Raw genomic sequence first — 13434 nt, 5'->3', positions numbered from 1 at the left:
AATTGTGGACCCATGAAACTATTGTCAGACTTCTCAAAGGGATTTACAACAATAGGCGAATACTGCTAAAATACATAAAGAAATGTGATAATGTTATAAACTATATTATGGGATGGCAAGATATTAGATATATGTCTTTAAAACAATCGACTTTATGATTAATATTTTTATTGAGTCTTTTATTTGCACACAAAGGAGATGCTAAACATGCTAATCAATTATTGGTTTCGTATGTTAAACCTTTTGACATAATTGCTCGTAGTAGATGAGTTAAAACAGTTTGAAATCAGCAGGTATAAACACGTATACATTTGCTTCACACAGTAGCATCTGCTCTGCAGCGACACCAGCTGTTTTAGCGAAAAATGTGTCATTCAGATTTTAGCCTAAATGGACTGGTTACTTGAAAATACTTTTTAAAAATTATACTGTAAATCCATAGAAAGATTTCTTGATGCCTCTGACCAGCTCAGTACAGCTATTTTGTATAATGCTAATATTATTCAATGATAAATATAGTTGACTAATGTTGTTGCAGAGGAATAATCATTTTAAAAAATGTTTTATAATAAATAGAACTCATGGAAATAATACTTACCATTTGAATTAAAAAGGTTTTCACTTTTACCAAAATTTGCTTTCTCTTTCTAGATAATTTTATCAAAATTGTATCGTGCATGTTGCACACATTGGCTAAAGTCTCACGTGATTGCATTCAACCAATCAGGATGTATGTTAATTAGAGATTAAACAAGACTTATTTGTAAGTTGATGTTTAAGATAGATTAACATTTGTCATTTGATTGGGGAATAGAATCACGTGCCCAACCTTGTATTTTATATAATCAAGGAGTATTTATTCCTTAACCCACCCAAAATGTTTTTCTTTACAATAAATTGAGTTCAACAATAGTAATAGAATTTGCTAGAATTAGTAGATACACGTGGTAAAATTAGTTGTAACACGTGCGTCAACATGCTTACTAAACACTGACTCGAAGTAACACAGCTACATCTCACGTGATTCCATTCCCCAATATGTTGACTATGTTAATATTCTTAAACGTCAACTTACAGGTAAGTCTTGTTTAATCTCTGATTGTTTCTTGTCCAGTTCATTACATCATACCAGATTGACGTGACACGTTCACCACTCATTATTTATTCCTATTTTATAATTGCTCCCAGAGGTTGATTATCAAGATGGCCTTCCGAATGAGACATTTACCGCTTCTCCTCCTGGATCTCCCTGGACAGCACCTTGGGTCTTCACGCATGGGTTTGCCATTGGGTGCAACTGTTCTGTCACAGCTTATTTTAGCAATAATGCCAGTAAGTCCATTTCAATTTTAGTGGGGTTAACCCAACCTAAAGACTTACATTGGACAGTTATAAGGATTTATATTTCCTTAGGGGTTTGTACGTTGATAGCATAGGTATGATCTAATGTGCACCAGTTCTGGCTGACATTAGAGTTCAATTCGTTAGAGCACCACAACTATGGATGTCGATATTGCTAAATATCATACAAATAACATTTTTGAGAAGGAGCCATATTTTTTTTATCAATTATCAATTCTCAGTGAATCTTTTGTAAATTTTGATGTGTGATGGGGGATTGATAAATTCAAAGAAAGGTGTCTCGGGTTTGGAATGTTTGACTCTAGGGTCAAATAGATCTATTCTTCTTATCTCCATAATTTCACCCCTTCTATTGCTCCATTTAAATTAAATGTATTTTTTGCCGTCCTTTGTTTGTTTTTGTTTTGTATTATTTTGTTGTTGTTTTTTTATTTTATATATTTTTGGTCCATCTCCTGATTAAGGCCAGGGGCAGAAGTCTTGTTTTGTGTTGTATTCACATCAGTCAGCTTTACTTGTTTTATTTTCTTTCAATCTTAACTTGCTAATGGCAAGTTTTTAGTTTCACCAAAACAGTTGTTCTACAGATGTGGAACAATGTCATATTATGTCAGAAGCAATCGGGTAGCTGTAGTTTATCCTATTTTTGTAGGGCGAGTCTTTTTCTTTGCATTGCGCACTACTTGTCCGTCGTAAAGAACACACTATGCCCCAAATCTTTTTTTTTAAAGCTGCACAATCACTGTTGTGGGGAAAGATGGATCAGCTACGATTGCAACTGAACCTGGGTTTGAACCGGATCTTTTTGCAAGTTAGGCAAGAGATCTACCAAATATTTTACCACTCACCTTCCTGGATTAGATCAATTAAGGCCTTTACTCGTATTCTCTCATCGTTCTGTTGTAGAATAAAAACCTGGCGAGAAACAGCGTTATCTTAGTCGAAAGAAGGATTGCAATAGCGCCTTTCAGGGGTGATTTCTCCTCACAAATATTAAATAGTTGTTGCCCTCGATCGTCTTGTCAAGGCTATTGGATATTGCGGTATATAAAATCTCTTTGTTTACATTGCCGATTATCACAACACATCCCAATTTTTCACCAACAGGTTCGTTTGTAAGGCAAATTGTTATCCGGGTTGAGGTCGGAGCCACTAATTTGAACTGGGACTTGCCACACGATAAATATTATCTGTATAACCCTCCAGCCTACATCAACTTCAGAGTGACGTTAACTGGCGTCTTGCCCCCAGATCTTATATATGTCCTGACTTGGGGGGATGGATCTCCCGAGGAGAGGTCTGACACTCTTGCAGTCTCGCCAGATTATTATTTGTAAGTTGCTATTTTAACATTATTTTATCGCCACTGCTTTTAGTCATCTACAAAAATGAATGGAGAAAAAATATAAAAGGGAGTCACATTTACTAACTTCATTTTTCTCTCCATCTTATTGGCTATTTAGGCACCTCTAGCTTTTGATTTGACTAAAAATGAATACAACAACTTCAAAATGTGAACAAAATACTAAAAATGTTTAAAAAAACATCTTAAAAAACACAGCTTAAATTATCAATTTATTGTTGAGTTTTATTTGCATTGTAAAGCACCTCTGAGCACATTGTGGATCTAGGCGCTATATAAATTCATTCATTCATTCATTCATTCATTCATTCATTCATTCATTCATTCATTCATTCATTCATTCATTCATTCATTCATTCATTTATTCATTCATTCATTCATCTTCAATAAATAATAAAAATAGTTAAAACGTGGATGCTTCACATCAAGTTCATATTTATCTCCAAAAGTTCCGTGTTTAGTATTTTGCTCTATTCTTTTTGCACATTACTTTTTAAAAGCCAGAGCTTCCATCAGATTAATATTCATCTTGAATGGTTTTTAGTCGTAATGTTCAATGTGGACAAAGTGAAACATTGCAACTACTCTACAGCATGAACTACCAAGTTTGATTCTCGGACTTTTTTCTTCAATACAAATTAAAGAAATTAAGGAGCAGGCACCAGTATAAGATAAAGATCTGAACAAGTGTGTATGAAAGGTGCCGACAAAGCAAGAAAGAAAAATAGAAGAAAAAAAAACCCATCCTTTCACCTTTCATACATGTTAGTTCAGTTCTTCAGTACAGTGCATTGAGATAAATGTGACAAAAATCACGAATATTAAATATTAATATGTCATTCAAAATAATTTAACTTTCTTTTGAAAGTGTGACGGCAGACTGGTGGGAGTTCGCTTTGAGAAGTGACTTCCAGATACTTTTGGTTGGATTTCCCCACAATATAACGCATAAGTAAAATACACTTTTCTTATTATATAAAACCAATACAACATTGATTTTTAACATGCATTCCCAAGGTATATTCTTTTGGTTTTTAAAATAAAGTTTTTCATGTTTTGAGTAGATTGTCATGATTTTTTTTACAAAAAACTCCCCAAAAAAAACCAAGCAACTATAAGATCCAAAGCGATCCTTGTTTTAAAAGCTTGAATTCATTATGACTTCATCGCTCGTTTTAAAAAATGTCTCTAGAACCTGAAAAATCAGATTTCCCCATCTAACATTTCATCCAAATATCATTCAATTCTAGGAAAATGATCTGTGTAAATTGTCTGATAATTTTAACATATTTAACTAGAAATAAACTGTCTCGAATACCCTGAACATAATGACATCAAATTGATTATTAATTGTAATGAATAGTAGATGCAAAGAGAGATTCTAAGGGAAAAAATCCTCGATAAAAAAAAGGATCAAAATTGACATCACTCAGCTCATTGCTATTTCTTTTAGAAAGCCATTTTAATGATTATTTCTCATTAGATTATATCAACCAGACGATGAACGCTTAAGGTGGCGCATATTTTTGTGTGTTGGTACTTTATATCTGGCGGCGGATGTTGTGAGTATTATATCTAAATGCATAGCATCAATATCTCAAAATGGTGAAAACAAGAGATAACTAGTTTTTGAAAACTACTCTGCAATAATAATAATAATAATAATAATAATAATAATGCTGAAAACTTATATAGCGCTATAACTCCGAGACACCAGACTCTAAGCGCTTAGATCTTTATTTAATTTTATTCCACAGCTGGCAGTTTGATGACACCGAAGACTATTATGTGGATTTTGAATTGACAAGCAGTGTAATCACAAAAGCCTTCATCCATAAGGCCATCGTCATAGAAAAACTTGTTGGGCCGGCGATATCCCTGGAATTTCCCTCAGCGCCATTGAACAAACCATTTGGAATCACGTTCTCATTGTTTCGTGGAGACCAGGGCAACTATACCATTCTAACATGGAACTGTGATGATGGGAATGCGCCCTATGTCACTGAGAGACAAGGTAAACTGAAACGATGACACTAGAAATTGGGATAATCAATGAAAAAGTAGAAAACGGTTGGGGCTGCCTACTTTTCCGTGTTGATTCATTTGAGTTTCTTCGTTGATTCAATTGAATTATACTTTTGCTGCCATACCCTGTTTTTGGACTGTCCCCATCAGTTTTACCAAGTTTTGCTTTACGTAGGTATAGTGTTTATTTTGTTTTATTTGTATTGAAAAGAAAGAAAGTCTACTGCTGCTGCTACTACTACTACTACTACTACTACTACTACTACTACTACTACTACTAGTACTACTACTACTACTACTACTACTACTACTACTACTACTACTACTACTACTACTACTACTACTACTGCTGCTGCTGCTACTACTATTACTACTACTACTACTACTACTACTACTACTACTACTACTACTACTACTACTACTACTACTACTACTACTACTACTACTACTACTACTACTACTACTACAATGTCTTTTATCTTCCATTATTTTCTGGAAGGTTCTGTTCCCTGACACTGACCTTTTCTTATCAATCGGATCACTCCCTTGAGGCACCCTACCCACTACCCACGCCATGCTAACGTTTCATTCATACTGCAACCACCATTCAGTACAGACGATACAAGTTATTTTGCATTTTTTTTTTTTTTTGGTTTTCCACGTTAATTTGTGTATTGTTGTGCTGACGAAAGGTTTGTCCCCAAAACGTCTTTTGTCTGTTTTGTTCCCATACGAAGCCTCTCCATTTTCACTCTTTCGTTGGTAATCAATGAAGAAGTGCATGACTTATAATGAATTGTTAAAATAGCTGGTACATTGGGTCATATATTATATGGTTGAGGGGAATTGGCTGGAATCACGTAGAGTGCTCGATGGTTTCTTTGGATAATACAAATACACATACACACACACACACACACACACACACACACACACACACACACACATTTATACATATTTTATTGTGCATGCAAAAAATCGTACTAGCATAATATAGAAATGCCTTTTAGTTATTGAGGGTCTTTGCTCTCTCCAAGAAATAAATGTAAGAAAAAGAAAGAGCAATTTTCTCCCGTAATTAATAACGTTTTGCAAATATTGACACTTAAAATGCTGCAAATATTGAAAAGTTGCTATGACATCAGTATTCGGAAAAAAAAAAACCCCACCAAAATATCGAACAATTTAATTTTAATCGATCGATATTTGAAGGATGAGATTTCTGGCAAAAAGTTTTAAAACATGTTGTTTTTGTTTTAGAGATCGTCAGATTAATGATTGTCACAGATACCTATAACACTAAATATTATACATTATTATCTGAAAAAGGTATTGGTGAGGACGGTGCCGATACTTTACCAGTCACCTACAACAGTTTGGGATCCAAGACGGTGACGGTGACAGCAACAGCTCCGTTAGGACAACTGGTATCGTCATCAGAGACTTTTAACGTCATTCATGGAGTGGACCAGGCATCTCTGGTGGTCACTACTAATGGAGACACAAGCTTTGGATGTAAGTAAATCTTAGTTTGTGTTTAGTTGCTTGATAAATAAAGGACGCAGTAAGAAGCGAGGTATGTTTTTTGGGGGTGTTTATTTTTTACGAAACCCGGCTAAATCCGACGAAACCCGACAAAGTTATTGGAAATAGGCAGCAGTTGGGAGTGAACTTGGGACTCAGTGAAGTGTACACCAGTGGGGAGTGAATCTGGGACTATGGGGTTTGGCGGGCTTTGTAAAAAAAGACACCGGTTTTTGGGTGAGAAGAAAAGGGAAGTAAGGGATCATGCTTCTTAATTTCATGTACATGGGTTTGCGTGCTTAGAGTAGCATCTCTCTCTCTCTCTCTCTCTCTCTCTCTCTCTCTCTCTCTCTCTCTCTCTCTCTCTCTTCTTTTTTTCTCTCCTCTCTCCCTCTCTCTCCCTCTCTCTCTCTCTCTCTCTCTTCTTTTTTCTCTCCTCTCTCCCTCTCTCTCTCTCTCTCTCTTCTTTTTTTCTCTCCTCTCTCTCTCTCTCTCTCTCTCTCTCTCTCTCTCTCTCTTCTTTTTTTCTCTCCTCTCTCCCTCTCTCTCCCCCTCTCTCTCTCTCTCTCTCTCTCTCTCTCTCTCTCTCTCTCTCTCTCTCCCCCTTTCTCTCCCTCTCTGTATCAACCCCCCCCCCCCCCCACTTTTATTCTGTCTTTCCTTTCCTCACTTCAAAGATATCAACAAATACTACCATCTCAAATTCAATCTTTTTTCTTTCAGCACCAACTAATTTTATTATTCTGTACACGTCCGCCCCGATGCCAGACACAGCTGCCATCACAATAGACAGATATGGGGATGGCACTGATGTGTCTGCACCTCAACCGTTCACTATCGGGTCGGCAGGTGGCACCCAGACAATTAGCTACACCTATCCAAAAGATGGGTTACACAATGCTAAAGTTAGCATTACCAATGATGCTTCTAAAGTAGTCATCTCCGTTCAGGTAAAAATATGCATTCCCTGCCTTGCTGTGATGTTTGCATTGTGAAATAAATTTGTTATGAGGATCTTATTATTATAAAATTCACATAATATTTAGATGCTTATGATAATATTTGCTCGAACAATGTAAACCACTGAAAATTGTCCATTATGGGGACAATAATGATGATGCTGCTGTTGATGATGATGATGATGATAATAATAATAATTATAATAATAATAATAATAATAATAATAATAATAATAATAATAATAATAATAATAATAATAATAATAATAATAATAATAATAATAATAATAATAATAATAATAATCCTACCTTACCAGTGTTTGTTCCTTCGCATAGAAGTTTGTTGTCATGGTCTTCAACATTGCTCTGTCAAGCACCATCTCCGAGCCGTCCATCATACTCCCAGTCATTTTGTTATATTTCCCTGTTTTAATGATAATAATAATAATAATAATAATAATAATAATAATAATAATAATAATAGTATAAATATTTCAAATTATACAGACTGGTGTGTATAAACCATTCACCAACTTGAGGTCGGATGCCAGTTTCATCCCCGACAGTCTGGCACCAAATCCTACACCATTGCTAGGTCTGAACGGCTTACAACAACATTACCCTTTGGACAAGCCTGTCTACTTTAAATTGTCTGATGACAACAATGGTGAGAATGGGGACTAAGTTAATATCATAATAAATTTTATAGATAATAAATAGCATTTCTATCACTCTCAGACCTTTTTATCTTGACAAAGCCGATCAGGTTTAGTCCTGTACTTATATTTGACGGGTTAGAAGTAATGGAACACTCTGAGTAGAATTTCCTCTGAAGACTTTCTGCTTCCGGTAAATCTATCTGAGAATAGTTTGTGTGCTCTCTCTCTCTCTCTCTCTCTCTCTCTCTCTCTCTCTCTCTCTCTCTCTCTCTCTCCTCTCTCTCTCTCTCTCTCTCCCCCTCTCTCTCTCTCTCTCTCTCTCTCTCTCTCTCTCTCTCTCTCTCTGGTGGGTGGGTGGGTGGATGGGTGGGTGGATGGATGGATGGATTGATAAATAATTAGATTGATAGATAGATGCAATTCTACATGTGTAAACAATCTATAATAGTCAAAAATAAATAAATTTTAGTTTTGACCGTATACGAGTAAGGTATCAACAATGTGAAAATTCTTTATAGATTTGATTGAACATGTAAGATTTAATTGTGTAATTGTTAGTCGATATTAATTCACATATCCATTAATTTCCACTCTCCCTCTCTTATCCAGCGTTTGCATCTACATACGATATCACATCGTTGATACATCCGACAGGCGGGGACATCACGGGAACTTTCAACCATAACAACTTCAATGTCAACTTTACAGAGGTTTGGCTGTATAAGATCTGTGTCATAATAGGCTTCCACAGTTGTGACGTCACTTCCCTCGTAATGACGCATAGTAACTTAGCAACTGGTTCTAAACTGTTGGAACAATGGCGGACGCCATTATGAAGTACTTCTCCGACGAGCATAAAAGTGTGTCTAGAAAAGAAAAACATTATAAATCTGATCATGTTTTGACTTTTATACATTCTGATCACATGACATGTAAAAAAGTTATAACCTTCATGAAGAATAAAAAGTACTGACTTTCTTTGTTGCTGGGCGGCGTGACATCAGACTATTGAATCCTATTATCGTTGCAGACTGTATACAATACCACTACTACTAGAGAGAAAGAAAGCTTTAGAAAAAACGAAAACAAAACAAGCAAAAGACAAGAAATCCCCCTGCGCATAACGTTATCAAATCTAATTTAATCAAATCAAAAAGAAGGTGACCGCTTTAAATGAAGAACGTAAATCAAGAAACAATTTGGGACTCAATCCACCTTCTTCTTCTTCTTCTTTCAGCTTATCCCGCATTTTGCAGGGTTGCCATAATGAATACCACATCTCCATGCATCTCGGTTCAGAGCATCATCTTCCTCCAGGCCCAGTTCTTTCATATCATCCTTTACCTTATCCCACCATCTAGTCTTTGGGCATCCCTTTTTCCTCTTTCCCGCTAATTGTGAGTCCAATACAATAGTTGTAGCTTGAGTTCTACTGCCAGAATGCCCTTCCTGAGCAAACACTCCCCATTTATCCGGGTTTGTGATCGGCCTCACAAGGTGCTGTGTTGCACCCCATAAAGGGCTGGGTTACGACTCAATCCACCAGATTTATATTAACCCCTGATTCTAGCAAGTCACCAAATATACATCCCATAGTTCTAGAGTATACGTATTGTACCTATTATATTGTTTTTATAAATGGTTATAAAAATGTAACGTAGCCAAGCTATAACATTATCATTTTATCATTTGTATCAAATCCATTTACAGGAAGGAATGTATCGTCTGCAAATAGTCGCCAGAAACCCTCTGTTCAGTCAAAGTATAACCCAGAATATAGAAATGGTGACAAGAGTTAAAAATCTTATTGTGACTGAAGAATCAACCGATGTTTCTCCCGGGAACAGCAAACTATTTAACGTTAGTTATTATCTCATTCATATTTACAATGAACGTTAACAAACAAACAAACAAAACAAAAATGAATATAATTTCAAATGATGGCGATGATGTGAAGATGACCATGATGACGATGACTATTGTGATTGTGGTAAAGGGTATTGTTGAAGATGATGATGATAATAATGGTGATGATGATTGTGATGAAAAAGATGATAATAATGGTGATAATGATTATGATGAAGATGATGATGATAATAATGGTGATGATGATTGTGATGAAGAAGATGATAATAATGGTGATAATGATTATGATGAAAATGATGATGATAATGTTAATGAAAAAAAAAAAGAATTCATTTTTATTCTATTTTTGACACCATTGACGCTTTAAAAGAAAAAAAAAAGGAAACAATCACTTGAACTTGATCAAAATATTTCCCTAGGTTTCTTTTGGGGAGTATGGAGCGGACACATGTGTATACATAGACTGGGACGACTTGGGGGCAAAGGTCAAGTATGGAAATAACTTGGGTTTGTGTACTGATCCTGCATACACGAGTGCCGATATGGGTGGAGACATGGTTGCATTGACTGGAAATTATATAGGACATCGATATCTAAGGGAAGGTAAGCTTGACTGAAAATTATATAGGACATCGATATCTTGGGGAAGGTAAGCTTGACTGAAAATTATATAGGATATCGATATCTTGGGGAAGGTAAGCTTGAATGAAAATTATATAGGACATTGATATCTTAGGGAAGGTAAGCTTGACTGGAAATTATATAGGACATCGATATCTTGGGGAAGGTAAGCTTGACTGGAAATTATATAGGACATCGATATCTTGGGGAAGGTAAGCTTGACTGGAAATTATATGGGACATTGATATCTTGGGGAAGGTAAGCTTGACTGAAAATTATATAGGACATCGATATCTTAGGGAAGGTAAGCTTGACTGGAAATTATATGGGACATTGATATCTTGGGGAAAGTAAGCTTGACTGGAAATTATATAGGACATCGATATCTTAGGGAAGGTAAGCTTGACTGAAAATTATATAGGACATCGATATCTTAAGGAAGGTAAGCTTGACTGGAAATTATATAGGACATCGATATCTTAGGGAAGGTAAGCTTTCTATTGTTATTCTACAAGTAAATTAATAAAATAAAATAAACAAAAATAAAATTCACTTTATTCATCCCCAAGGAGAAATTTGTCTTTAGGGTCTATTCCAAGGGAAGACTGGAATAACCCAGGCGTCAGCCGCAGTGCAGCGCTGTAAAGTGAGCTAAGGTTATATGACTTGCTCAAGGCCACACAGTGCAAATGGATAGTTATATTTGGTTCCTTTCGGGTACGAAGCAAAGACCATACCGCTCAGTCACGCTGTCCCATTAGCGCATTTATATAGTGGGATTTCCACTGAACGTGTTCAAAGCGCTTTACAAGGGATCCCTAGTCAACAGAAACACTTAACATGTGGGACGAGACCTAATACCTGTTAGGCGATTATACAATTTTTTTGTCAACAGAGGCAATGCTGTTAACGGCCATGTACTCATTTTACACCTGATTACAGTAAGAGAACGTGAGTAAAGGACCTTTTCCAAGGATTCAATTATCCGCCGCTCGGATCTGTACTTAAACCCAGGACTTTCCGATCCGATGATGATAATGATGATGATGATGTTGGTGATGATGACTATGATGATGATGATGATGATCACTACTAAGCATTTTATATGGATTCCCTGCCTTTTTCTAGGTGTGTACACATTGACAGTCAAGGCCATTAACGCCTATGGATCAGAGACAATGACTGTGGAATTCCCAATATCCTATGGTACATGTTCACAACCTCAGCTCGCCATTCATGACCAAAAGACAGTTGTCCATTATGCCACGGAACACAAGCGTAGTGAGATTACCCGAATTTTTGGATATGCAATCATCAACTGTCCTGAATCATATAAGAATGACAAGGTATGGTTTAATTTAAGGAAGTGAGAAATCTTAACGGGCATGATCTTTATTACATTTCCTGGTCCTTGAGGTCATAGGTCACATTGCAAAGTGTGCTCAAAATGACCCACATAGTGAAAAGTGTTCAGTTTGAGAAATATCCAATGTTACAATTGGTCATTTTGCTGAGCTTGACTCCTGGGTATGTTTACAACTTTCATAAACAAAGCAGCGTGTTTAGATACATAGAGATATGTCCAATCGTTGTACAGCAACAAATCATGTGATCGATGACGAGGTTGGACGAAAACATGAATTTAGATAGCTCCCATTAGCACGACTTGACTTCATTTCCAATTTTTGCGCCAACATTTTTCGTATAACTTATTTTGTCCGCTTTTGATTTTGCTTTTTAATTTTATAGAAATGGAAACTTGAAAAAGTGGATGGCAACACGGGTGTCCCTATCCCGATTCCTCCAGTGGACGTTTCGGGTCTGGAGCTGAGTAAAGCTGAATTGTACATCCCAGCACGTTACTTAGATATCGCAGTGTATAAGGCTACTTATATAATGAATATGAAGCTCGATTCTACTCAGGTTGACTTCCTTACAGAAACATCTACTTACTTCAAGGTAAAGGCTTATATATACTCTATCTATCTATCTATCTATCTATCTATCTATCTATCTATCTATCTATCTATCTATCTATCTATCTATCTATCTATCTATCTATCTATCTATCTATCTATCTATCTATCTATCTATCTATCTATCTATCTATCTATCTATCTATCTATCTATCTATCTATCTATCTATCTATCTATCTATCTATCTATCTATCTATCTATCTATCTATCTATCTATCTATCTATCTATCTATCTATCTATCTATCTATCTATCTATCTATCTATCTATCTATCTATCTATCTATCTATCTATCTATCTATCTATCTATCTATCTATCTATCTATCTATCTATCTATCTATCTATCTATCTATCTATCTATCTATCTATCTATCTATCTATCTATCTATCTATCTATCTGTGACTGTTTATATGTCCTTTCCAAAAGGCCATATATGTAAAGCTAACAGAACCAGCTACGAAACTACAGCACAATACACTGGCAGCACAGAACCACAATTTAAAACAATCACAAAACGACCATGAGAAACGAAAACAGAACCAAGAGCACAATACTACCAAAACACTATTGGAACCTAAAAAATGCAAACAAAACGCCAACTGTGACATGTGAGATTATCCCCCAAAAAATGTAGTCCCTATCGATGTGGAACAAGAAATTGTAATCTTTGCCTCGCCGAAAAATTGCAAGTACTTTTACAGTCATAAGCATAACACCCTAAACAAAAGATCCAAACTTATGACAATTTGTTTTGTTTGTTTGTTTGTTTTTTTTTTTTCATTTTTTTGGGTTTGTTTTTCTATGTTTATCTTCCACAGTTTTACTTAATTTATATGACCTTTTGAAATAAAGCTCAAATGTTTGCTCATTCAATTAAATTCGTATATTCAATTTGGAAATTACAACAAATAATATGTGACCCATCGTCTCAAAACGGTATTATGTCGGAACGAACCATATGCTTAAAAGCCGAATTAAATGTTAAACTGGTCAAAAATATAAATTGTTGGCATTAGTACCCTAAAATATGGTATCCATTCTCTTCAATAAAACATACAAACTCAACACAATTCTGAT

General features: G+C 35.6%; 1 protein-coding gene across 3 annotated transcripts in view; it reads left to right on the top strand.

Moving 5' to 3' along the window:
• The window catches only part of LOC144973668 (uncharacterized), a 121379-nt gene that overhangs the window by 39304 nt on the left and 68641 nt on the right, over positions 1-13434 (top strand). For all 3 annotated transcript variants that reach the window (XM_078916401.1, XM_078916403.1, XM_078916404.1), the window contains 11 exons: positions 1189-1332; positions 2470-2695; positions 4483-4739; positions 6080-6265; positions 6998-7224; positions 7741-7900; positions 8502-8602; positions 9603-9752; positions 10178-10361; positions 11508-11725; positions 12129-12338. In XM_078916401.1, the coding sequence (XP_078772527.1) occupies positions 1189-1332; positions 2470-2695; positions 4483-4739; positions 6080-6265; positions 6998-7224; positions 7741-7900; positions 8502-8602; positions 9603-9752; positions 10178-10361; positions 11508-11725; positions 12129-12338 (2063 nt within the window). The remainder of the gene's footprint in view (positions 1-1188; positions 1333-2469; positions 2696-4482; positions 4740-6079; positions 6266-6997; positions 7225-7740; positions 7901-8501; positions 8603-9602; positions 9753-10177; positions 10362-11507; positions 11726-12128; positions 12339-13434) is intronic.

Source organism: Berghia stephanieae, chromosome 5 (genome assembly GCF_034508935.2).
Source record: "Berghia stephanieae isolate SIO BIC M18660-M18661 chromosome 5, UCSD_Bste_1.3, whole genome shotgun sequence".
Lineage (NCBI taxonomy): Eukaryota > Metazoa > Mollusca > Gastropoda > Nudibranchia > Aeolidiidae > Berghia > Berghia stephanieae.
The sequence above is the reverse complement of the archived record's forward strand: the minus strand, read 5'-3'. Positions and strand labels throughout refer to the sequence as shown.